We start from the raw sequence: 23,457 nt of genomic DNA, 5'->3' as shown, positions 1-23,457 counted from the left end.
GATTAGGAGAACCGTTGGAGTCCTAAAGGTTCTCTGATAGCAGCGTCTCCCTTCTTACGGGGTTAAGGGTCGCAGCTCTGTGGCTCTGCAGGTGATAAACCAATCACAGCTATCTAACTGTTCAGGTGGACATGTGGAGACTTTGTTCCAATGCAGCAGGTAGATAAAGATGGGACATCTTCAGATAACATGTCAGGCTGCTGTAGGAGGACATGTGTTCTCCAGAGAACGTCACGCAGATGGCGGACGGATGGCGGACGGATGGTGGAGAGATTCAAAAACTCCATCTCATGAGTCTTTGCAGCAGACGTGCATTCCTAAAACAAAGAATGATACTTTTACTTTGGTAGGTGTTTTTCTGACTTCCTGTTTGTCTTCCTGTGTGCAGGTCATTTCCCCAACAAGGCGATGCCATCAGCCGGCACGTTGCCATGGATACAGGGGATTCTCTGCAATGCCAACAACCCATGTTTCAGACACCCGACGCCGGGCGAGTCTCCGGGCGTCGTCGGCAACTTTAACGACTCCATGTGAGTCCAAACGCTCTTATTCTGAAAAACAATTTTAGTCTTTATCAGTGTGGTGCATGCTTCTGATTTCAGAAGCGCCGTGTTTGTTTGTTTGTTTGTTTTGCAGAATTTCCCGCCTTTTTTCAGACGCCAAGAAGATTCTGCTGTACAGTCAGAATGACAAGAACCTGGAGGGCTTCAAGGAGCTGGATCGGGCACTGAAGGGGCTGCAGGCCAGCCGCTCAGGTACCACGCGTCATGTGACCTATTTCAGATCAGCTGACCGACGCCACAGGAAAATCTTTAAAACCAGGCTGTAGAGGGAGGCAAGACCTCCTGCCTGATCAGGTCTAGGATCAGGTCTGGATCAAGTCTGGATCAGGTCTGGATCAGGTCTGGATCAGGTCTAGGATCAGGTCTAGGATCAGGTCTCTGCAGGTGTACAGGCTCATTGAATAAAAATAATTTCCCTCCTTTGTATTTCTCTGTGGGGGCGTTTGTTTTCTCTACCAATGAGATCCTCCGGTCAGGTGAGTTGAGGGGGGTGGCAGACAGGCTGCGGCACGTTTACCTGTTTCAGATGGTTTCACCTGGTCAGGACTCCATGGATCCATCAGAGACTGAGCGGAACCAAAACCAGGATCCATCAGAGTCCAGAACCAGAACCAGGATCCATCACAGTCCAGAACCAGAACCAGGATCCATCACAGTCCAGAACCAGAACCAAGATCCATCAGAGTCCAGGACCAGACCCAGAACCCCAGGGTCCATCAGAGTCCAGGACCAGAACCAGGATCCATCAGACTCTGAGCAGAACCAGAACCAGTTTGTCTGCAACAGAAAACAAAGTCTCCCTCTGACTGTTAGTGTATGTGTGGTGGAGGGAGGGGGGGGGGGGGGGTGTCATCAGGGGAATGTGATTGGTTGCCCCGTGGCCCCGCCCCTGCGGGTGGCGGTCAGCGTGTGCTCTGTCGTCCTGTCACGTTGAGTTTTCTTCCTGCCGGCTCGGCGGCGACATGCTGAGAGTCACCGAGTTCAGAGTCGCTGCAGCTGAACAAATGGAGAGTCTGAGGAGTCCTGGTCCTGGTTCTAGTCCTGGTCCTAGTCCAGATCCTAGTCCTGGTCCTAGTTCTAGTCCTAGTACTAGTCCAGGTCCTAGTCCCGGTCCTAGTCCTGGTACTAGTCCTGGTCCAGGTCCTGGTCTAGGTCCTAGTCCTGGTCCTGCTCCTGGTCCTAGTCCTAGTCCTGCTCCTAGTCCTAGTCCTCGTCCTGGTCCTGGTCCAGATCCTGGTCCAAGTCCTGGTCACTGCAGTCATCAAGTCAGATAAAATCACAGCTGAACGGATGCTGCTCTAAAAGTTTTTACTTTTTTTAGTAAAGTAAATATTCAACCACCTGTGTGAGGAAGCGTGTAAAAGGCGTGTAGATTCCGTGTTGAAGGCGTGTAGAGTCTGTGTAGAAGGCGTGTAGATGACATGTAGATTCCGTGTAGAATCTCTCTGTCTACCTCCTGATTGGATCAGACGTGTCTCTGTTGGAAGCTGCTGCTTATTTGACCAATCACATCACAGAGAGCTGCTGATGTCAGACAGCTGGACCTGTTCTCTGACCCCGAAATAAGGCTCTCAGTCTGTCTCCACCAGGTCTCCCTGCAGACAAACGGGAGGGGGGGGGGGGAAGGAGGGGGAGAAGGGGGAGAATGAGGAAGACGGAGGAGGAGGGGGAGAAGGGGGAGGAGGAGGAGGAGGAAGACGGAGGAGGAGGAGGAAGACGATGGAGGCAGGGGAAGAGGAGGGAGATGGAGGAGGGGGAGGAGAAGGAGAAGGATGCGGAGGAAGATGGAGGAGGGGGAGAACGGGGAGGAGGAGGAAGATGGAGGAGGGGCAGAAGGAAGATGGAGGTGGAGGAAGACGGAGGAGGAAGAAGATGGAGGCAGGGGAAGAGGAGGAAGATGGAGGAGGAGGAGGAGGAAGGAGATGGAGGAGGGGGAGAAGGGGAGAATGAGGAAGACGGAGGAGGAGGGGGAGAAGGAAGATGGAGGCAGGGGAAGAGGAGGAAGATGGAGGAGGAGTGGGAGGAGGAGGAGGGGGAGGAGGAGGAGGTGTCGGGTTTCTCTCAGCGTCTCCATTTGTCTTCTTTTTTCTCCCACAGGCTTCAAGTTAAAACACTTCCTGCGAGACAAAGAGAGTTTGTCGACGTTCCTGCGGAAGAACGCGTCGCTGGATGAACACAGCGTGGAACAGATCCGAGAGGCCGACGTCCACCTGGGGCAGGTGAGTTCGGCACATGCTCAGTGTGAGCAGGAAGTTCATCAAGAGACAGAATGGAGAAGGGACGGACGGGAGGAACATCATCCTTTATTTTTCTGATGTTCAGTAACATTTATTCACATTGCTGAGCTCCACCCAAATAGCTGAGTCAGCTTCTTTATTTAAACACAACTGATACTCAACACGCATAATAAAGTCAGAACATGTGAGTTCCAAGTAAGAAATACAGAAGAATTTATCATAAAAATCATATATTTAATATGATTCAAGTTTAACTGTGGAGGCTCCAGACATCACAGCTTTTATTTTGAAGCCTTTGGCAGAATATAAAAGACCATCACCACAACAGGAAGTGGTTCAAAGAAGAAAACTTTACAGGAATGTGAATCGTCCTCCTGCTGACTGGAGACGTGGTCTCTGGTTCCAGGTGCTCATCCGAGGGTTCGGCGTCCACCTCCGGGACATGTGTCCCAGGAAGGACGGCACGCAGAGTCTGGAGGACTTCGTCACCATCTCAGACCAACAGGTGTCCATGCTGGTACAGGAAATCATCTGTCAGGCCCCGCCCATCTGGTTGAACCACGCTGAGGAGCACTTCCTGAACAACCTGGACTTCCTCAAACCGATCCAGGTAAGAACCTCGCAGACCAGACTTTATTTGTGCGGTAAACATGTATATTTTGTAAACATGTTTATTTGTGCTGTAAACATGTTTATTTGTGCCGTAAACATGTTTATTTGTCTGTAGTGGAAATTTGAGGTTTCAGCTTCCTGTTTCAGCTCCTCAGATCTGATTTATTTGTTGATGATGAAGGTTGAGCTGCTATGAACTCTGGGAATGAGTCAAAACACTCCCAAACAGAGTAATGCTCACAGCGGGTTTGGACTTCCTGTAGGTTTGTGATGTCACAGACTCACAGCGATGTCACATGTCCCTCAGCGCAGTCCGACCTTTTTATGAAGAAGAAAACAGAGTGGTCGTTCTGCTGCTACAAGACCTCAGTAACCCTGGGATTGGTCACTCAGAAACGAGCCAGCCAATCAGAGGAGAGCATTGCTGATGTCACTGAGCCTTAAAGGAACAGACACACATAGAGCTAAAGAACCTGACTGATGATTTTCAAACTACTAAAATATCTTCTGGGGAAGGTGAGCAGAACAAAGGCACTGCACCCTGAGTTCTGTCTGCAGGTTTCAGCCCAGTGACGCACAGTTTCTCCTCTCAGATGATTATGAGGCGTGTTGGCGTGTCTTTAGCGTGTAGTGTGTGGGAGGAGGCGTGTCCCGGCCTGCCCCGCTCCTTACAGTCTCAGTTTCCGTAGCCTGGAGACACTTTAAAGGCTTTGAAGCTTCCAGCTGCAGCTCAGAGACGCCTCGCCTGCTTTTGTCTCCGAAATCTACGAGCTGCCGGCAGAGACGGACACCGTCTCCACAGAGACGCCCGGGGACGTCCTGCAGCCTGTCCTCAGAGAAACCCGCAATCATCTTTTAATGTGAAAAGACGTCTTTTCACATTAAAAGCCAGAGTTTGTTTAAAAAGGCTGAATGTTTTATACGATCATTAAAATCACCTCGTTTTTTTATTATTTAAAATCTGTTTGTTTGCATATTTATTATTTAAAATGTTTGATTTTGTTTTTATCATTTAAAATGTGTATTTAAAATTTTGTTTGTTGCTTGTTTGTTTTTGTTATTTTTATTTTTGGGTATTAAACTGTATAAAGTTCAGGTGTGAAGGAAGCTACAGAAGCTCAGTTTACCTGAACAGAACACAGAGAACAGCGCCCCCTGCCTTCAGCTCAAACACCTGCAGCTGTTTGTTCTTTCATCAGACAGAAAAATTTAAATCACAAACTTCAAGACTTTTAATGTTAAAGACTTTTCATTGTTTTTATTTGATGAGAAACTGAGTTCACTTCTTTAAAACAAACTCTGAACTGAATTATGTCTCTGTGTCTCTCAGAGGGACGTCAGGTCCGACCCCGAGGCGGTCCAACAGGTCGCCAAGGCAACCAACAACCTGTTGGACAGTCTGGGTTCCCTGGCAGTGGAGGTGAGATCACACCTGATCAGGGACGTCCAACACGGAGACACGGGGCGTGTTGGGGACAGACGTGTCTCCAGGGGCAGCAGGTTCACTTGGCAGCTCCCAGCGTCCCTTTGTGTCCACATGAAAGCTGAAGAGACAGACGAGCTCCAGCTGAACAAAGACTCGAATGTCTCAGCAGGTTTTCAGTCCACAGCATCTCAGGGGGACAAAACACGAGACGAACTAACAAACACACAGCATCCGTCCCTGTCCCGCTGAGATGCTCCAGACAGCACGGGGTGGACGGAGATTTCAGCTGCTGGAGGACGCAGGGACGCTGCAGTGGACACCGGTAACCCAGACATAGCTCTGCAGAGGACAGGAGACGGACAGAAGACAGAGAGGGGACGGACAGGGGATGTACAGGGGACAGACAGAGGGCGGAGAGAGGACTGACAGAGGACAGAGAGGGGGTGGACAGAGGACTGACAGGGGACGGACAAAGGACAGAGAGGGGACGGACAGAGAGAGGACAGACTGGGGACGGACAGAGGATCGGAGTCTCCGTCTGGTGTTTGATAATCAGAGTAAAGTTCAGTAACAGATGTTGTTTTACGCCGAGGAGACACACACACACACACACTCTCACACTACACACACAGACCATACACACACACACACACTGGGCTGAAGTGGAAACGTGTGTGTGTGTGTGTGTGTGTGTGTGTTGTGTGTGTGTGTGTGTGTGTGTGTGTGTGTGTGTGTGTGTGTGTGTGTGTCAGGAACAGGAAGTGTGTCATCATGAAGTAAAAACACATTCATCCTTTCAACCACAGTTTTGGTTTCTGTGTTTTATTTTGAAACCCCTGTGAAAGAGGAAGTGGTCGTTTTGACTTCATGTGTCCCACAGGTTGCCATGATAATACAGCAGGAAAAAGGGGCGGAGCTTGAGCTGCAACAAAGACGACCGGGGACACACTGAGGACATACTGGTGACGGTCCTGTGTGTTAAGTGAAGGACATATCCCCGTTGCATCCTCTCTGACCCGTCTCTTGTCTCTTGTCTCCCGTCTCTTGTCTCTTGTCTCTCATCTCCGTCCTCCAGCTGGCCAGCATGAAGAGCTGGATCGACCTGCGTAATGAGATCGTCTTCCTGACGCACAACGCCACGTCGTCCCCCAGTGCCATGTACCAGGCGGTGTCCCGCATCGTGTGTGGACATCCGGAGGGCGGCGGCCTGCAGATCAAGTCCCTCAACTGGTACGAGGACAGCAACTACAAGGCTCTGTTTGGAAACCACAACAGCAGCGAGGACGAGGCCGCACTCTACGACAACTCCTCCAGTGAGTCCTCTGTCCTCCGTCCTCGTCCTCTGTCCTTTGTCCTCGTCTTCCGTCCTCCATCCTCGTCCTCTGTGTGTACTGTGTGTATTAACGTTGTGTACTGTGTGTATTAATATTGTGTACTGTGTGTATTAACGTTGTGTACTGTGTGTATTAACGTTGTGTACTGTGTGTACTGTGTATTAATGTTGTATACTGTGTATTAACGTTGTGTACTGTGTGTATTAACATTGTGTACTGTGTGTATTAACGTTGTGTACTGTGTGTATTAATGTTGTGTACTGTGTGTACTGTGTGTACTAACGTTGTGTACTGTGTGTATTAACATTGTGTACTGTGTGTACTGTGTGTATTAACGTTGTGTACTGTGTGTAGCTCCGTACTGTAACAGCCTGGTGAGAGACATGGACTCCAACCCGATGTCCAGGATGATCTGGACTGCGCTGAAGCCTCTTCTGATGGGGAAGATCCTGTACACCCCCCACACCCCCGCCACACAGAGGGTCATCCACGAGGTACCGCATCACTTCCCGTCTCCCGTCTCCCGTCTCCCGTCTCCCGTCTCACAGTGTCTCCGTGCTGTGTTCAGGTGAACCGGACCTTCCAGGAGCTCGGTGTGTTCAGGGACCTGGGTGGCATGTGGGAGGAGATGAGACCCAAAGTGTGGAGTTTCATGGAGAGCAGCGAGCAGATGGACCTGCTCCGGGTACGCAGGCTCCACCCACCGCCTCACCTGTCCCACCTCCTTGTCTTTGTTCTGAGATAGTAGCTCCTCCCCCTTTCTGTTCTCAGACGCTGCTGAAGAACAACGTCACCGCCGGCTTCTTCCACACACAGCTGGCCGACACCGACTGGACCGTCGCTGACGTCTCCGACTTCCTGTCCAAGCGGGTGGAGGACCGGCAGCTGGGCGGCGCCCTCACCTGGAGGGAGGTGTTCAATGAGACCGACCAGGCCATCATGAGCATCTCCCGCTTCATGGAGGTCAGAGGTTGCCGGCAACCCTAACGGTGATGTCATCAGTGGTTATCACATGACCTGACTGTGTGTGTGTGTGTGTGTGTGTGTGTGTGTGTGTGTGTGCGTGCGCGCGCGCAGTGTGTGAACCTGGATAAACTGGAGCCGGTCTCCAGCGAGGAGGGTCTCATCAACCAGTCCATGCTGCTGCTGGAGGACAGGAAGTTCTGGGCCGGCATCGTGTTCCCCGACGTCGCGCCCAATGCCACAGAGCTGCCGCCGCAACTCAGCTACAAGATCCGCATGGACATCGACAACGTGGAGCGAACCAACAAGATCAAAGACGCGTGAGGACACACACACACACACACACACACACACACTCACTCTTTGAGACACTTCGAGACAGCATGTTGATTAGTGAGCTTCAGCGGTGCTGCTTGGCCAGTTTGGTTACCCTGGGGTCAGGGGTCATGAAGTGTTATTGGCTGACTTTATGATGAATGAGAACAGGTTTTTGTTTTTGCTACATTGTGAGGACCGAGACCTGATTCTCAGACTCTGCCTTCAGCAGCTCTTCGTCACACCTGTCCTCTGTCCCTGCTCCTCCCCCTCAGGTACTGGGACCCGGGTCCTCGCGCCGACCCGTTCGAGGACATGCGGTACATGTGGGGCGGGTTCTCGTACCTGCAGGACGTCATCGAGCAGGGCATCATCCGGGCTATGACGGGCACCAAGGAGAAGACAGGCGTGTACATCCAGCAGATGCCGTACCCGTGCTACGTCGACGACATGTGAGTGTATTTCTGGCGCTGGCGTGGCCTCGTCCCAGCCCCGCCCCCTTGTAACCTCCCCGCCGTCTGCTGCAGCTTCCTGCGGGTGATGAGCCGCTCCATGCCGCTCTTCATGACGCTGGCCTGGATGTACTCGGTGGCCATCATCCTGAAGAGCGTGGTGTACGAGAAGGAGGCGAGGCTGAAGGAGACCATGAGAATCATGGGGCTGGACAACGGCATCCTGTGGTTCAGCTGGTTCCTCAGCAGCCTGGTTCCTCTGCTGATCAGCGCCGGGCTGCTTGTTCTGCTGCTGAAGGTGACGACCGGACCCGACACTCATCCAGAACCTGATTTTTACTCTGAGATTAGAGAATGAAACATGACGGGAGGCCGGTCTCACCTGAACTGATCAGAACCCGTCCGTCAGGCGTCTGGTCCCTCCGACTGTTTGTGTTCAGTTCCCGGTTGTTGAACCGGTTGTGTCCCCTACAGACGGGGAACCTGCTGCCGTACAGTGACCCCGGCGTGGTCTTCCTCTTCCTGGGGTCCTTCGCCGTGGTGACCATCATGCAGTGTTTCCTCATCAGCACGGCGTTCGCCCGCGCCAACCTGGCGGCCGCCTGCGGGGGGATCATCTACTTCACCCTCTACCTGCCCTACGTGCTCTGCGTCGCCTGGCAGGACTACATCGGCTTCGGAGCCAAAGTTTTTGCGGTGAGTCCCCCCTCCCCTCCACACACACCTTCCCGCTGGTTGTGTTGTCACGACGCCATGTTGTGATTGGACGCCGTGAATCACATGTCCTCTTCTCCCACAGAGCCTCCTGTCCCCGGTGGCGTTTGGCTTCGGCTGCGAGTATTTCGCCCTGTTCGAGGAGCAGGGAGTCGGCATCCAGTGGAAGAACCTGGTGTCCAGTCCTCTGGAGGAGGACGACTTCAGTCTCCGCACCGCCATAATCCTCATGTACGTTGACTCCTTCCTGTACGGAGTCCTCACCTGGTACATCGAGGCCGTGTTCCCAGGTGAGACCTTCGTCTCTCGAACTGTCTTCAGTTCAGCTCCTGGTCAGTAGGTGGCAGTAGACGCTCTGTGAATATTTGGTGTTTATCTGAGCTCAGGTCAGTACGGGATCCCGCGACCGTGGTTCTTCCCCTTCACCAAGTCCTACTGGTTCGGAGAAAAGGACGGGAAGGCCAACAAAGCCCCTGTGAGCCGGAAAGGAAACCCCGGAGGTAAGACTGGCCGCAGGGTGGCGCCACAGACACACGGAACCTTCATTCAGTATAATCCTCAAAGCTTTTACTGTGAAAGAGACATCCTGTGTTTTCCTGTCCCCAGCGGTGTGTATCGAGGAGGAGCCGGCTCACCTGGAGCCCGGAGTCTACATCGAGAACCTGGTGAAGGTCTACCGTCACGGTAAGAAACTGGCGGTGGACGGACTTACACTTGGCTTCTACGAGGGACAAATCACGTCCTTCCTGGGACACAACGGGGCCGGGAAAACCACCACCATGTGAGTCCAGGATCTGCCGGAGTACTGGTGCCGGTCCAGACTGAGACATAGACCTAATCCTCCTCCTGTCACATCCCTGCAGGTCCATCCTGACCGGACTCTTCCCCCCCACCTCCGGTACCGCCTACATCTTGGGCAGAGACATCCGGACGGACCTGAGCGCCATCCGGCAGAGTCTGGGAGTCTGTCCGCAGCACAACGTCCTCTTCAGCATGTGAGTCCTCCAACCCGCCGCTGTGTGTGTCTTCTCCTTAATGCAGTGCTCATGTGACCCCGTCTGTGTGGCGCCCCCCGCAGGCTGACGGTGGAGGAGCACATCTGGTTCTACGGCCGGCTCAAAGGCTTGTCGGAGGAGGAGGTCAAAAGGGAGACCGAGCAGATCCTGCAGGACACGGGGCTGCCGCACAAACGCAACTCCAGGACCAGCACTCTGTCGGGGGGCATGCAGAGGAAGCTGTCGGTGGCGCTTGCCTTCGTAGGGGGGTCGAAGGTCGTGATCCTGGACGAGCCCACGGCCGGCGTCGACCCGTACGCTCGCAGAGGAATCTGGGACCTGCTGCTGAACTACCGACAGGGTGAGACTCTCTGACCGTCTGCTGCTGTCCGGGTTCGTCTCTCCAGATTCAGGTCTAATGTCCCGTCTCCCGTCAGGTCGGACCATCATTTTGTCCACCCACCACATGGACGAGGCGGACATCCTGGGAGACCGCATCGCCATCATCTCCCATGGGAAGCTGTGCTGTGTCGGCTCGTCTTTGTACCTGAAGAACCAGCTGGGGACCGGCTACTACCTGACCCTGGTGAAAAAAGATCCGGAGCCGTCCCTCAGTTCCTGCAGGAACTCATCCAGCACAGTGTCCTTCACCAAGAAGGTCTCAGCCACACAGTCCACAGTCCACGTCACAGTCCACGTCACGTCACAGTCCACCTCACAGTCCACATCACGTCACAGTCCACCTCATAGTCCACATCACGTCACAGTCCACATCACGTCACAGTCCACGTCATAGTCCACATCACGTCACAGTCCACGTCATAGTCCACATCACGTTACAGTCCACGTTAGTCTACAGACTTTTTCTGTGCAGTTTTTCAGAACTATTTCTGTTATTTTTCTTTGCAGTACTACTTTTTTCTCGTGCAGTATTTTAACCCTCCTCCCCGACAGTACTTGCACCCCCCCAGTACCATATGACAGAGCAGTGTCGGTGTGTTGCAGGAGGAGGAGTGCGCCTCGGTCAGCAGCAGCGACGCCGGACTCGGCAGCGAACATGAAAGTGAGGCAGCCACCATCGGTGAGCTCGTTGTTCGTGCAGGGCGTTCGATTCGTTCACCTTCAGGTGGAGCTGATCTCAGTGTTTCATCTTTGTCCTCAGTAAACGGTCCCGCCGCGTCCATCTGCTACGTCCCCTTCGTCCCCCCGGACGCGTCTCTGGTCTCGGGTGTGATCATGCGTCATGTCCCCGCTGCCCGCCTGGTGGAGGACCTGGGACACGAGCTGACCTACGTCCTGCCATACTGCGCCGCCAAGGACGGAGCCTTCGTGGAGCTCTTCAAGGACCTGGACGTGAAGCTGAGCGACCTCGGCATCTCCAGCTATGGAGTGTCCGACACCACGCTGGAGGAGGTGGGGTCTGTTCCATCCGTGGCGCCACCCGGTGGGAAGAAGAAGGACAAGCTTCCCAAGCCGCCGCCCACTTCCTGTTTTCTTTTAATCAGCTGTTCTCCATTCACGTCTGTTCTTGTTTGTTTCTCAGATTTTCCTCAAAGTGGCCAAAGATAATGGAGTCGACACTGAAGTGCCCTCAGGTGAGCAGGAAGTGATCTCTTTCAAAATAAGTGTGTGTGTGAATGTGTCTCATAAATTTGGACCGAAGATGAAAATGCGTGTGTGTGCACGTATTTGTGTGCGTGTCTGTCTTCAGATGGGACACTTCCTGTTCGGAGGCGGAGGAGGACTCACGCCTTCGGTGGAGGAGATCATCAGAGCTGCCTGAGACCGTTAACGGAGGACGACAACAACGACAACAACGACAACAATGACTCTGACGGAGACCCTGGTACATAATTACACAACACAACAACTACACAACACAACAACAACAACTACACAACACAACAACAACAACAACTACACAACACAACAACTACACAACACAACAACACAACTACACAACACAACAACAACACAACAGCTATACAACACAAGATACTGTCCCCTCTCTGTCCTCCTGTCTGTCCTCTCAGACTGCAGAGAGACGGACTGGCTGAGCTCTACTGATGGTAAAGGGTCGTCTCAGGTAAAGGGGTGGAGCCTGAAGAGGCAGCAGTTTGTGGCTCTGATGTGGAAACGGTTTCTGTACGCGCGACGCTCCAGGAAGGGCTTCTTCGCTCAGGTACGCTGACACCTGTCTCACCTCTCACCTGTCTCACCTGTTTCACCTGTCTCACCTCTCACCTGGCTGATCTGACTGTCCCCTGAGTCTCACCTGGAGGTCCAACCTGTGTTTCAGATTGTCCTTCCTGCCGTCTTCGTCTGCATCGCTCTCGTCTTCAGTCTCATTGTCCCTCCGTTTGGAAAATATCCCAGTTTGGAGCTGCAGCCGTGGATGTACGAGGACCAGGTCACCTTCATCAGGTACACACCTGTCCACACCTGTCCACACCTGTACAGTCTCAATCAGTCTCTGTCCGTCTCTCTGACTGTCCCTGTCTGTCTCTCTGACTGTCCCTGTCTCTCTCTCTGCCTGTCCCTGTCTGTCTCTCTGACTGTCCCTGTCTCTGTCTGTCCTCAGTGACGACGCCCCCGGAGACCCCAACATGCAGAAGTTACTGGACTCTCTGTTGGACGCTCCGGGCTTCGGGACGCGCTGCATGGATGGACATCCCATCCCGTAAGAAACTCACTGTCTGTCCCCCTGTGGGTCGTCTTCATCCTCTCTGTCCAACAGTCTTTAATTAATAAATAACCACCTCCCCTCCCCGGTCAGAGAGGCTCCGTGTACGATGGGGGACGAGGACTGGCATACTCCTGACGTCCCTGAAAGTGTCCAGCAGCTGTTCAGCTTGGGGAACTGGACCATGGACGATCCGTCTCCGGCCTGTTTCTGCAGCTACGACGGATATAAAAAGATGCTGCCGGACTGTCCTGCTGGAGCCGGAGGTCTGCCCCCCCCCGAGGTCAGTCCACATCCAGGGACGTCCTCAAACACAGCAGGGGGTCTCAGCTCAGCGGTTACACACCAAATCACTCAGAAACAACATTCAAAAACTCCTTTTAAAATGCAGACGCTTGAAAATGTATTTATTTCTGAAGAATTAAGAACAAAGTGAACATTAAAATAAGATTTATTTGATCTGAAGCAGTACAATCTACCTGTGACATCAGTGCCTAACTCACCTGTGAACAGGTGTAACCGCTGTAGGTTAACGACTGATCGTTTTTTCAGATGAAGATGAGCGCCAACGACACCCTGCAGAACCTGACGGGCCGGAACATCTCCGACTACCTGGTGAAGACCTACGCTCAGATCATCGGCAAGAGGTGACACGTACACCTGGTTAAACTCACCTGGTTAAACTCACCTGGTGAAACTCACCTGGTGAAACTCACCTGAACACGTCCTACAAGTCAACCTAAATGTTCGTGTTTCCACAGCTTGAAGAACAAAGTGTGGGTGAATGAATTCAGGTCAGTGTCAGCTTTTATTTTGAAATCAGAAGCTCTGTGGGCCGGTCTTGGTTTGGAGAAGCTCAGGTGTTCTGTCTGCGTCTCTCTGCAGGTACGGAGGCTTCTCATTGGGCGCCAGGAGCACTCAGGTCCTCCCACCAGCCAACGAGGTTGACGACGCCATCGAAAGAGTTCGAAAGATCTTTGAGCTGCAGAAGGTCAGGCAGAGACGAGTCTCTCTGCTTTTATTCTGTAGAGCAGAAGGAAGTCTCAACTTCCTGCAATTGATTTACGTTTCAAAGTGGGCGGGGCTCCAGCTGCTGACCTGCCCCACATGTGTTTCCTGCAGGGAGCTGCTGCTGATCGATTCCTCGAGAGTCTGTCCGGCTTCATCAACGGTCTGGACACCAAAAACAACGTCAAGGTGAGGAGACGGGTCAGGTGGGACGGACGGGACTGGTACCTGAGCAGGTCCTGGTCCTTATCCAATCGTTGTCCTGGTTGTGGTTCTGATCCGGTCTCGGTCCTGGTCTCTTTAGATCTGGTTCAACAACAAAGGCTGGCACAGCATCGGATCCTTCATCAACGTGATGAACAACGGGATCCTCAGAGCTCACTTGCCACCAGGTACCGACCCGACCCAGTACGGAATCAGAGCCTTCAACCACCCGTTGAACCTGACCAAGGAGCAGCTGTCCCAGGTGGCCCTGTAAGTCCACACACACACACACACACACACACACACACACACACACACGTGCACACACTCACACGCACACATACACACACGCACACGCACACACTCTCACACGCACTCACACACACACACACACGCACACACACTCTCACTCACTCTCACACACACACATACACGCACGCACACGCACACACACACACACACACACGTTCTCACACACACACACTTACACTCACACACACACACACTCACACACACACACTCACACTCACGCACACATACACACACACTCTCACACACACTCACACGCACACATACACACACGCACACACACACGCACTCACGCACACACACACTTACACACACACACACGCACACGCACTCACACACACACACACACACTCACGCACACACACACTTACACGCACACACACACACACTTACACACACGCACGCACACGCACACACTCACACACACTCACACACACTCGCACACACTTGCACACACACGCACACACTTGCACACACACACACACACACACACACGCACCGACACGCACTCACACACACACTCTCACACACACACTTACACTCACACGCACACACACACACACATTCACACGCACACACTCACACGCGCACACTCACGCACACATACACACTCTCACACACACACACACTTACACTCACACACACACACTCACACGCACACACACACACACTCACTCACACACACACTCGCACACACACACACACTCATGCACACATACACACACGCACGCACACACACTCACACGCACACACCCTCACACTCACACTCACACACACACACTTACACTCACACACACTCTCACACACACACACGCGCACGCACGCACGCACACACACACACACACACACACACCTGCACTCACACGCACACACGCACACGCACACACAGTCTCACTCACACATTCACACACACTTACACTCACACACACTCACTCACGCACACACACTCACACACACCTGCACTCACGCGCGCACACACACACACACACACACACACACACACACACACACTCTCACTCACACATTCACACACACTTACACACACACACGCACACACACTCTCACTCACACATTCACACACAGTTACACACACACACACTCACACTCACACACACACACCTGAACACTCCATTATGGTCAGTCTTCACCCTCCGCCCGCCTCCGTCTCCAGGGTAACAACCTCCGTGGACGTCCTGGTGTCCATCTGTGTGATCTTCGCCATGTCCTTCGTCCCGGCCAGCTTCGTAGTCTTCCTCATCCAGGAGAGAGTCAGTAAAGCCAAACACATGCAGTTCATCAGCGGAGTGCAGCCGCTGCTCTACTGGGTGGCCAACTTCACCTGGGATATGGTGAGCGAAACGAGCGCTTCTCTCTGCAACCAGCAGTGTGTGTGTGTGTGTGTGTGTGTGTGTGTGTGTGTGTGTGTGTGTGTGTGTGTTCTAACTGATGTTGGCGTGTCTCTGCAGTGTAACTACGTTGTCCCGGCAACGTTGGTCGTCCTCATCTTCATCTGTTTCCAACAAAAGGCCTACGTGTCCTCCACCAACCTGCCAGTCCTCGCTCTGCTGCTGCTGCTCTACGGGTCAAAACCACACACAACCACACACAACCACACAGAACTACACAGAACTACACAGAACCACATAGAACCACACAGAACTACACAGAACCACATAGAACCACACACAACCACACACAACCACACACAACCACCACAGAACCACACAGAACTCCACAGAACTCCACAGAACCACACAGAACCACACAGAACTGACTGTTCTGACCCTCTGCTCTTGTCTCTCCGTCCTCCAGCTGGTCCATCACCCCCCTCATGTATCCTGCCTCCTTCTTCTTTAAGATCCCCAGCACGGCGTACGTCGTCCTCACCAGCGTCAACATCCTCATCGGCATCAACGGCAGCATCTCCACCTTCGTCATGGAGCTGTTCGGGAACAACGTGAAAACCACGATACATACACATGTTCTAAGTCCACGTTCTCCGAGAGAACCATGATACATACACCTGTTCTAACTCCAGGTTCTCCGACAGAACCACGATAAATGCACACATACTGACTCCATGTTCTCCGACAGAACCACGATAAATGCACACGTACTAACTCCATGTTCTCCGACAGAACCACGATACATACACACGTTCTAACTCCACGTTCTCCGAGAGAACCACGATAAATGCACATGTTCTAACTCCACGTTCTTGGAGAGAACCATGATACATACACCTGTTCTAACTCCAGGTTCTCCGACAGAACCACGATACATAGACACGTTCTAACTCCAGGTTCTCTGACAGAACCACGATACATACACACATTCTAAATCCACGTTCTTCGACAGAACGACGATACATACACATGTTCTAACTCCACGTTCTCCAACAGAACCACAATAAATGCACACATACTAACTCCATGTTCTCCGACAGAACCACGATACATACACACTTTCTAAATCCACGTTCTCCGACAGAACCACGATACATACACACGTTCTAATACCACATTCTCCGAGAGAACCACGATACATACACACGTTCTAACTCCAGGTTCTCCGACAGAACCACGATACATACACGCGTACTAACTCCAGGTTCTCCAACAGAACCACGATACATACACGCATTCTAAATCCACGTTCTCCGACAGGACCATGATAAATGCACACATACTAACTCCACGTTCTCCGACAAAACCGCGATAGATACACATATTCTAACTCCACGTTCTCCGACAAAACCACGATACATACACACGTTTAAACTCCACGTTCTCCGCAGGAGATCGGAGGAATCAATGACATCCTGAAGAACGTGCTTCTCATCTTCCCTCACTTCTGTCTCGGTCGAGGACTCATCGACATGGTGAAGAACCAGGCAATGGCCGACGCCCTCGAGAGATTCGGTAAAACCATCTTCACCTGCTGTCTCTGGTTTTGTCTCTGGTTCTGTCATGGTTCTGTCTCTGGCTCTGTTGTGGTTCTGTCTCTGGTTCTGTCTCTGGTTCTGTCTGTGGTGCTGTCCTGGTTCTGTCTCTGGTTCTGTCTTGGTTCTGTCTCTGGTTGTGTCCTGGTTCTGTCTCTGGTTCTGTGTGTGGTTCTGTCTCTGGTTCTGTCCTGGTTCTGTCTCTGGTTCTGTCTGTGGTTCTATCTCTGGTTCTGTCTCTGGTTCCCCCCTGCAGAACTGATCCCGTGTTTATAGAACAGGTGATATGACCTGCTAACTCGGTTTAATGTGGTTCCAGGTGAGAACCGGTTCCGTTCTCCTCTGGAGTGGGACATGGTGGGGAAGAACCTGTTCGCCATGGCTGTGGAGGGAGTTGTGTTCTTCATCATCACCGTCCTCATCCAGTACCGGTTCTGCATCAAACCCAGGTTCATCCTCAGAGACTTCCTGTATCACGTCCTGAACCGAGGAAAGAACCAGAACCATTAACAACAGAACCGTGTGTGTGTTTGCGTGTGTTTGTGTGTGTGTGTGCAGGTCGGTCAGCGCCCTGACGAAGCTCAGTCCTCTGGGTGAGGAGGACGAGGACGTGGCCCGGGAGAGACAGCGGATCGTCCATGGTCTGGGACACGGAGACATCCTGGAGCTACGTCAACTCACCAAGGTACCGCTTTAGAACCATCTGATCGGGTTCTCAGTAGGTGGAACTGAGGACAGACGAAGAGCTAGAGACTGACTGTGATGTTTCCTCAGGTGTTCAAGAGGAAGCAGAAGCCAGCGGTGGACCGCCTGTGTGTGGGAATCCCTCCTGGAGAGGTGAGTCGTTCTCCAGGTTCCTGAGGAACCCGCTGCAGGGTTCTCCTCTGAGGAATCCGCTGCATGGTTCTCCTCTGAGGAACCGACCCGATTCTCCTCTGAACAGACTGTGTGTGTCCACAGTGTTTCGGCCTGCTCGGTGTGAACGGCGCTGGGAAGACGACCACCTTCAAGATGCTGACCGGAGACACGGTGGTGACCAGCGGGGAGGCCTTCCTGGCCGGGAAGAGGTGAGGTCAAAGGTCACACTTTAATATATCTCTGAGATCAATATAACATATCTGACATGGTACCACCACCATGTTTCAGAGAGGATGATATTTATTGATCATTTATTGATCATATTATTTACATTATATTATTTTATGTTTTAAGTCACATTTATACAGAAATATATGAAATTCTTGACAAACTTTAAGTAAGAAGTGAAAACGCTTGTCAGAACAGAAGACAGAGACAGAACCCACACACACCCACAGGTCCTCAGGTTCACTTGTTCCTCGTTAAGCTCATTACTTCCTGCCCAGATCTTCATTTAGCTCCACAACACCGTTGTCATGGAAACACAGCGAGGTGTTGCTCCATCTTTTAATCGTCAGGAGTTAAAGCTCAGAGCTGAGGGAGGTTCTCAACCTGCAGTCTGGGAACCCTGCAGGGACACTTCTGAAAGATGCAGTTAGGAGCAGCAGTGAAAGGGTCAAACATTTATTATACAGATACCTGCTGCTCTTTTTACCCATCAGCCACTTGTGTTTCTGCAGCATCCTGCGGGAGATCGACGAGGTCCACCACAACATGGGCTACTGCCCGCAGTTCGACGCCATCAACGAGCTGCTGACGGGGCGCGAACACCTGGAGCTGTACGCCATCCTCAGGGGCGTCCCCGAGAAGGAAGTGTGTGACGTGAGTCCAAAACACACACTGGGAAACGCACACCTGGAAACACATAGTTTTCCACTTCACCATCTTTAATGATCTCCGGAGGTGTTTGAGTGTTCCTGAGCACAAGTAGTGATTTCCACTACAGAACTGTGTTGTGAACCAACAGAGACTCTAAAATTATCTTTTTATATCCCATAATGTTACTGGTCTGTTGCCATGTTAACCTAATTACTTGTCAGATGTTCCACCAGGTGTTTTTTTTAACGTTACAAATCTTTTCCATTTTTTGTTGACTTTTTCAAAACGTCCCATCAAATTCAAAATAAGCAAATATTTTAAATAAAACAGTAAAATTTGTTGTCTTTGGTCTATTTTCTATTAAATATCAGTTTATGTTCTGTTTTTATTTACATCCTACACACTACACACTGCTGATGCTGACGTTTGATTGACAGGTGGCAGAGTGGGCCGTCAGGAAGTTGAGTCTGCTGAAGTACGCCGATAAAGCAGCAGGAAGTTACAGCGGCGGGAACATGAGGAAGCTGTCCACTGCCATGTCTCTGATCGGAGCGCCCCCGGTGGTCTTCCTGGTAACACACACCTTCTTTTGCACATCTGGCTCTGATTGGCCGACAGACTGTGAGGTCACCGCGACGTCTGGTGAGTTCCCAGAGCTTTCAGCCACAGTCTTCTTCGGCAGACTGAGTGGTTCTGTTGCCATGGAGGTGGCGGCTGAAACCTCCGGGAACAGTAAGGTGGCGTTTTTTAACAATGCAGCTGTGAGTTACGCAACAGCAGCAGCCAATCAGAGAGCAGCTGAGCAGAGCAGGATTTGAGGTGTGTGTGTGTGTGTGTGTGCGTGCGTGTGTGTGTGTGTGTGTGTGTGTGTGTGGCGGGAGGAGTGGGGGGGTTGTGTAACAGAGGATTAAAAGGAGCTGCTCCTGTTTACTGAGGGGACAAGAAGACAAACAGCAGAAGAAGAAGGAGCTCTCTCAGGTGGGGGCGTGGCAGCATGATGCTCCTCCCCCTCCTAATCACCTTCAGCCTCTGCTTCCTGCTCCACTTGTGGGGGAACCTCAACCTGGCTGTCCTCCTCGTTACAGGACGAGCCCACGACTGGCATGGACCCCAAGGCCCGCCGCGCCCTCTGGAGCGTCATCCACAGCGTCCTCAAAGAGGGACGCAGCGTCGTCCTCACATCACATAGGTAGGACACGCGTCTTCACAGGTAGGACACGCGTCCTCACACAGGCAGGCAGGTACGTTAACATTGTGTGTGTGTGTGTGTGTGTGTGTGTGTGTGTGTGTGTGTGTGTGTGTGTTGCAGCATGGAGGAGTGTGAGGCTTTGTGCACCAGGATGGCCATCATGGTGAACGGCAGGTTCAGATGTCTCGGCAGCGTCCAACACCTGAAGAACAGGTAACAGGGTGGATTTCAAAGTAAAAGCTTTTCATATTCTGTGATTTTACAGAAACGTTTAAAAATAAACGTGAGAACAGAAACCTGATCTGACCAGCAGAGGGCTGAAAGACTGATGGTCCATCACCTGTACTGATCTACCGTGTGTGTGTGTGTGTGTGTGTGTGTGTGTGTGTGTGTGTGTGTGTGTGTCAGGTTCGGTGATGGTTACACCATCATCCTGAGGGTAGCAGGTCTCGACCTGCTACCCGTCATGAAGTTCATTGAGAGCGAGCTGAGCGGCAGCACGCTGAAGGAGAAACATCGCAACATGCTGCAGTACCAGCTGCCTTCTTCTCTCACATCTCTGGCTCACATCTTCTCCATCCTCGCTAAGAACAAGGACACACTGCACATAGAGGACTACTCTGTGACACAGACAACGCTGGACCAGGTACACACACACACACACACACACACCTGTACAGGTACATCCAGGTGACGGGGCTGATGGAAAAAGTGTTCTGTGCTTCCAGGTGTTCGTGAACTTTGCGAAGGACCAGAGTGACGACTATCACTCCAAAGACGCGTCGGTGCGGCGGCGGGATGTCGCCATCGAGGTTCCAACGCTGAGCTCCACCTGCGGGGGCGCTGAGGGGGGGGGAGGGGGCGGGGGCGGGCTGAGAGAGAGCGTCATGTGAGCAGCCACGTGACTTCGAAGGGTGGAGCTTCAACCTGGACTCGACTGGCAGCAGAGAAGAACCCGCCTCCTCACCTGTTGTGATGTCATACTGATGTTATTATGGCAGTGGGTGGAGCCACCTGCTGCCTCATGCCAGTCAATGCAAATGATTTCCTGTGGCGGCGAGCGCCGAGTTGAACACTTGAACGATTGCTGAGAGGATCTTTGTCTCTTCCTGATTGAAGACGACGTGTTTTTATGAATGATGAAGAATCCGAATCATTTCAAACGGCGCTAAATCACACTTTAAACATTTGATTACGTTTTTATTCACCGACTTTTATTTATATGTGTAGCTGCCACAGAAATGTGTCATTGTTGTTTTATTTTGGCGGAGTGTTTAACAGCCAATCAGAGGAGACGATCGATTTTCTAGTTTTTGTAAGAAAACAGCATATTTGTCCGTTTGTGTGTGAAACAGTGAAATACCTCCAGAACACGACAGTATTGATCTGCACTGGACGGCCGATCGATCAGTATCGATCGTCTCTGTTTGTCTCTGCACTGAAGTCCCTTCTACTTCCTTCTGATTGGACCAACAGCTGTTTCACCTCAACGACAAAATAAAATGAAACAAACCTCATGATGACTCCTTCATCAATCAATTAATCAATTAATCAATCAGTCAAAGTAAAACAAAGTAAGATCAGATCACCATGGCAACGACAGGTTTTTACTCTGACAGATTTATTTCTGATTCAAACGATCAGTTTTATTGACGAGCAGAACCTTTATTAAGAGGAGACATCAAACATCTGTCCATCCGTCTTCAGGTGTCATTCAGAGTATTTTACATGCAACAGCAGAATTATTAATTTTTTTAAGCCCCGCCCACCTCGACCCAGGATTGGAGCTGCAGCTGTCACTTAATGTGTTGTAAACAAATACGGACTCTGTAGCTGGTTGTGATGATGTCATCAGAACAAGATGGCAGCAACATTAGTGAGAGGTGTGAGGGGGCGGTGCTTAGAGTCCGGTACAGTAGGTTCAGGACTACGTTAACCATCACGTTGCCGTGGAGACGCAGGAAGTTACTTCATGGGAGAGAAAGGACACGGAAACATGAGGCGGTTGTTCTGAGAGTCCAGATGGACGACGCTGCTCCTGACTGACAGACGGAGAGACGAGTTAGTCATCGACCACGGCGCACTTTCATGTCTGGGGGCAGAGCCTCACCTGCAGCGACCACTCTGGGGTCGGTGTGAGCTTTGTGTCGGACTTCAGCGCGCTGGTCGGCGCTCTCGAACCACCAGAGGGCGTGAGCTGTCCGGGAGACACACAGTGATGTCATCAACAGCGCGGTGATGACATCACAGCGAGGTCAGTGGTAGACGGCGGATCTTCGTACCTCTGTTCAGCGCTCCGACCTCGCTGTGGAACGCCCCCATCAGCTTGCCGTACCCCGGTGCATCATGGGAGCTGACAGCGGCCTGGAAGTCATCTCCCCAAAGCGCCGGACTGCCGGGACACATCTGGAAGGAAACCAGCTCGAACACACCTGAAATGTGAACACCTGTTACAGCCAGGACGACGTGATGTCGCTGACACACCTCTCAGCGGGGGGCGGGGCTTACCGCCCTCCTGCGGCGGCCTCTGCAGGGGGCTCCAGGGAATCAGGTAGACGACCTCGTTGTCCTGAGATGTCAACATTGGTATCGCCATGGAGATGTACTCTGACATCCAGCAGGGGTCCTGAGCCAGGGCTGCTCGCACGGCTGCCCGCTGGGCGTAACTGTCTGAGGGGGCGGGGACAGGGGCGGGGCAGTTACACTTTTAAAACCCATGAAGAAGAAGAAGTGTGATTCTGCGACAGAAGAAGAAGAAGGGTCCTCACCATACTTCCAGATGTGGAACACCTGATTCAGGCCGCCGTACTCAACACTCCAGTAACCAATCAGCTCCGAGTGCGCCGTGCGCAGGTGGATCTTCTCATTGGTCAGTTTGAGAAAGGCGGAGTTCTGATCAGGTCGGATGCTGTAGGTGCGGAACTCATAGAAGGTGGTGTGTTTCTGCTGGGGCCCAGAGGAGAGGCGCGCACGCGGCTGCAGAGAGGGGCGGAGACAGAGGGCTCACTCCGATGGACAAACAGACCACTGGGACTGGACCACCGGTTCTGGGACCGGACCACTGAAGAGGGGCCCTGAGTCCGAGGGTCTGTGATGTCACAGATTGTTGACTCCTCTGTGAACTTTGACCTGAACCGGTTTATATGAACCGGGACCGGTTCAGGTTAATGATACACTGCAGGATCTGAACTTTTCCCCGATCAGTCCAAAGATCAGACACACAAACAGGAGGAACCAGAACACAGTGTGTGTCTGTGTGTAGATTCAGAAGTTGTGTTCCAGTCTGAGGTGGACTGACTGCAGCAGGGTTCTGGTCTCGTTCTGGTCCTGGTCTAGTTTAGGTCTGGTTTTTAGTCTAGTTTTTGGTCTAGGTTTTGGTGTACTTCTGGTTCTGGTCTGGTTCTGGTCTAGTTCTGGTTTTGGCCTGGCCCTGGTCCGACTGGGATCTAGTCTGTGGTTCTGGTTCTGGTGGACTCACCTGAGCAGCAGGGGGGCGGAGTCCTGCAGCGGTCCTCAAAAAACGTAGCAGCTTGAACATGTTTCAGACTGAAGTGACTGAAAAGAGCCGAACTGCAGGAAGAAAGTCGGAGTGACGTCAGCAGGCAGCAGAGATCCTCTGTAGATAAGAGGAGTCACTCTGAGGAAAACATGTTGTCTGTTCTGTCTTCACGTCTACGTGAGTTTATCTTTTCAATCTGTGACGTTGTTTCTGCTCAGATGAACTTTAATAACTGGAGAAAAATTAAAATGAAATAGTTTTAAAGTTGTTTCATAT

The 23,457-nt window shown here is 52.0% G+C and overlaps 2 protein-coding genes across 3 annotated transcripts in view; one reads left to right on the top strand and one right to left on the bottom strand.

The window, feature by feature from the left end:
• Positions 1-21,199, top strand: part of abca1b (ATP-binding cassette, sub-family A (ABC1), member 1B) — a 29,359-nt gene extending 8,160 nt beyond the window's left edge. The window contains exons 4-49 of one of the 2 annotated variants that reach the window (XM_069173491.1): positions 389-530; positions 637-755; positions 2,661-2,782; positions 3,207-3,410; positions 4,743-4,832; positions 5,914-6,151; positions 6,527-6,666; positions 6,741-6,857; positions 6,944-7,135; positions 7,250-7,455; positions 7,726-7,902; positions 7,978-8,200; positions 8,377-8,598; positions 8,702-8,906; positions 9,003-9,116; positions 9,223-9,397; positions 9,480-9,611; positions 9,695-9,972; positions 10,049-10,269; positions 10,617-10,692; positions 10,774-11,024; positions 11,155-11,206; positions 11,323-11,457; positions 11,645-11,793; positions 11,911-12,035; positions 12,193-12,291; positions 12,388-12,577; positions 12,847-12,941; positions 13,056-13,088; positions 13,180-13,285; positions 13,417-13,491; positions 13,607-13,776; positions 14,987-15,164; positions 15,282-15,397; positions 15,628-15,772; positions 16,613-16,736; positions 17,076-17,205; positions 17,315-17,441; positions 17,531-17,593; positions 17,717-17,823; positions 18,355-18,496; positions 18,931-19,065; positions 19,579-19,682; positions 19,803-19,895; positions 20,091-20,328; positions 20,411-21,199. In XM_069173491.1, the coding sequence (XP_069029592.1) occupies positions 389-530; positions 637-755; positions 2,661-2,782; positions 3,207-3,410; positions 4,743-4,832; positions 5,914-6,151; positions 6,527-6,666; positions 6,741-6,857; positions 6,944-7,135; positions 7,250-7,455; positions 7,726-7,902; positions 7,978-8,200; positions 8,377-8,598; positions 8,702-8,906; positions 9,003-9,116; positions 9,223-9,397; positions 9,480-9,611; positions 9,695-9,972; positions 10,049-10,269; positions 10,617-10,692; positions 10,774-11,024; positions 11,155-11,206; positions 11,323-11,457; positions 11,645-11,793; positions 11,911-12,035; positions 12,193-12,291; positions 12,388-12,577; positions 12,847-12,941; positions 13,056-13,088; positions 13,180-13,285; positions 13,417-13,491; positions 13,607-13,776; positions 14,987-15,164; positions 15,282-15,397; positions 15,628-15,772; positions 16,613-16,736; positions 17,076-17,205; positions 17,315-17,441; positions 17,531-17,593; positions 17,717-17,823; positions 18,355-18,496; positions 18,931-19,065; positions 19,579-19,682; positions 19,803-19,895; positions 20,091-20,328; positions 20,411-20,575 (6,740 nt within the window). In that variant the 3' untranslated portion in view covers positions 20,576-21,199. Of the gene's footprint in view, positions 1-388; positions 531-636; positions 756-2,660; positions 2,783-3,206; positions 3,411-4,742; positions 4,833-5,913; positions 6,152-6,526; positions 6,667-6,740; positions 6,858-6,943; positions 7,136-7,249; positions 7,456-7,725; positions 7,903-7,977; positions 8,201-8,376; positions 8,599-8,701; positions 8,907-9,002; positions 9,117-9,222; positions 9,398-9,479; positions 9,612-9,694; positions 9,973-10,048; positions 10,270-10,616; positions 10,693-10,773; positions 11,025-11,154; positions 11,207-11,322; positions 11,458-11,644; positions 11,794-11,910; positions 12,036-12,192; positions 12,292-12,387; positions 12,578-12,846; positions 12,942-13,055; positions 13,089-13,179; positions 13,286-13,416; positions 13,492-13,606; positions 13,777-14,986; positions 15,165-15,281; positions 15,398-15,627; positions 15,773-16,612; positions 16,737-17,075; positions 17,206-17,314; positions 17,442-17,530; positions 17,594-17,716; positions 17,824-18,354; positions 18,497-18,930; positions 19,066-19,377; positions 19,472-19,578; positions 19,683-19,802; positions 19,896-20,090; positions 20,329-20,410 lie in introns of those variants that run through there. The other variant, XR_011179498.1, reaches the window with a different exon arrangement.
• On the bottom strand, positions 21,197-23,272 carry nipsnap3a (nipsnap homolog 3A (C. elegans)). The gene is made up of 6 exons (XM_069173508.1): positions 23,161-23,272; positions 22,451-22,658; positions 22,191-22,352; positions 21,965-22,114; positions 21,793-21,879; positions 21,197-21,724 (listed from the first exon to the last, which is right to left on the bottom strand). Exons 1-6 carry the CDS (start codon positions 23,218-23,220, stop codon positions 21,648-21,650), a joined length of 744 nt encoding a protein of 247 aa, XP_069029609.1. The 5' UTR covers positions 23,221-23,272; the 3' UTR covers positions 21,197-21,647.
• Between the last annotated feature and the right edge of the window lie 185 nt (positions 23,273-23,457).

The sequence above is a fragment of the Embiotoca jacksoni genome, unplaced genomic scaffold (genome assembly GCF_022577435.1).
Source record: "Embiotoca jacksoni isolate LCO1_2020_lvr unplaced genomic scaffold, fEmbJac1.0.p SCAF_100, whole genome shotgun sequence".
NCBI lineage: Eukaryota > Metazoa > Chordata > Actinopteri > Embiotocidae > Embiotoca > Embiotoca jacksoni.
Note: the sequence above shows the minus strand (reverse complement) of the source record. Positions and strands in the feature narration are given on the sequence as shown.

What these genes read in the sequence shown, in the direction of transcription:
- nipsnap3a (XM_069173508.1), bottom strand. Translation starts at nt 23,220, where the DNA reads ATGTTCAAGCTGCTACGTTTTTTGAGGACCGCTGCAGGACTCCGCCCC. An exon ending in GGTCGGAGCGCTGAACAGAG is followed by an intron (nt 21,880 to 21,964) that starts GTACGAAGATCC and finishes TCTCCCGGACAG; the next exon opens with CTCACGCCCTCTGGTGGTTC. An exon ending in CCCCAGAGTGGTCGCTGCAG is followed by an intron (nt 21,725 to 21,792) that starts GTGAGGCTCTGC and finishes TCCGTCTGTCAG; the next exon opens with TCAGGAGCAGCGTCGTCCAT.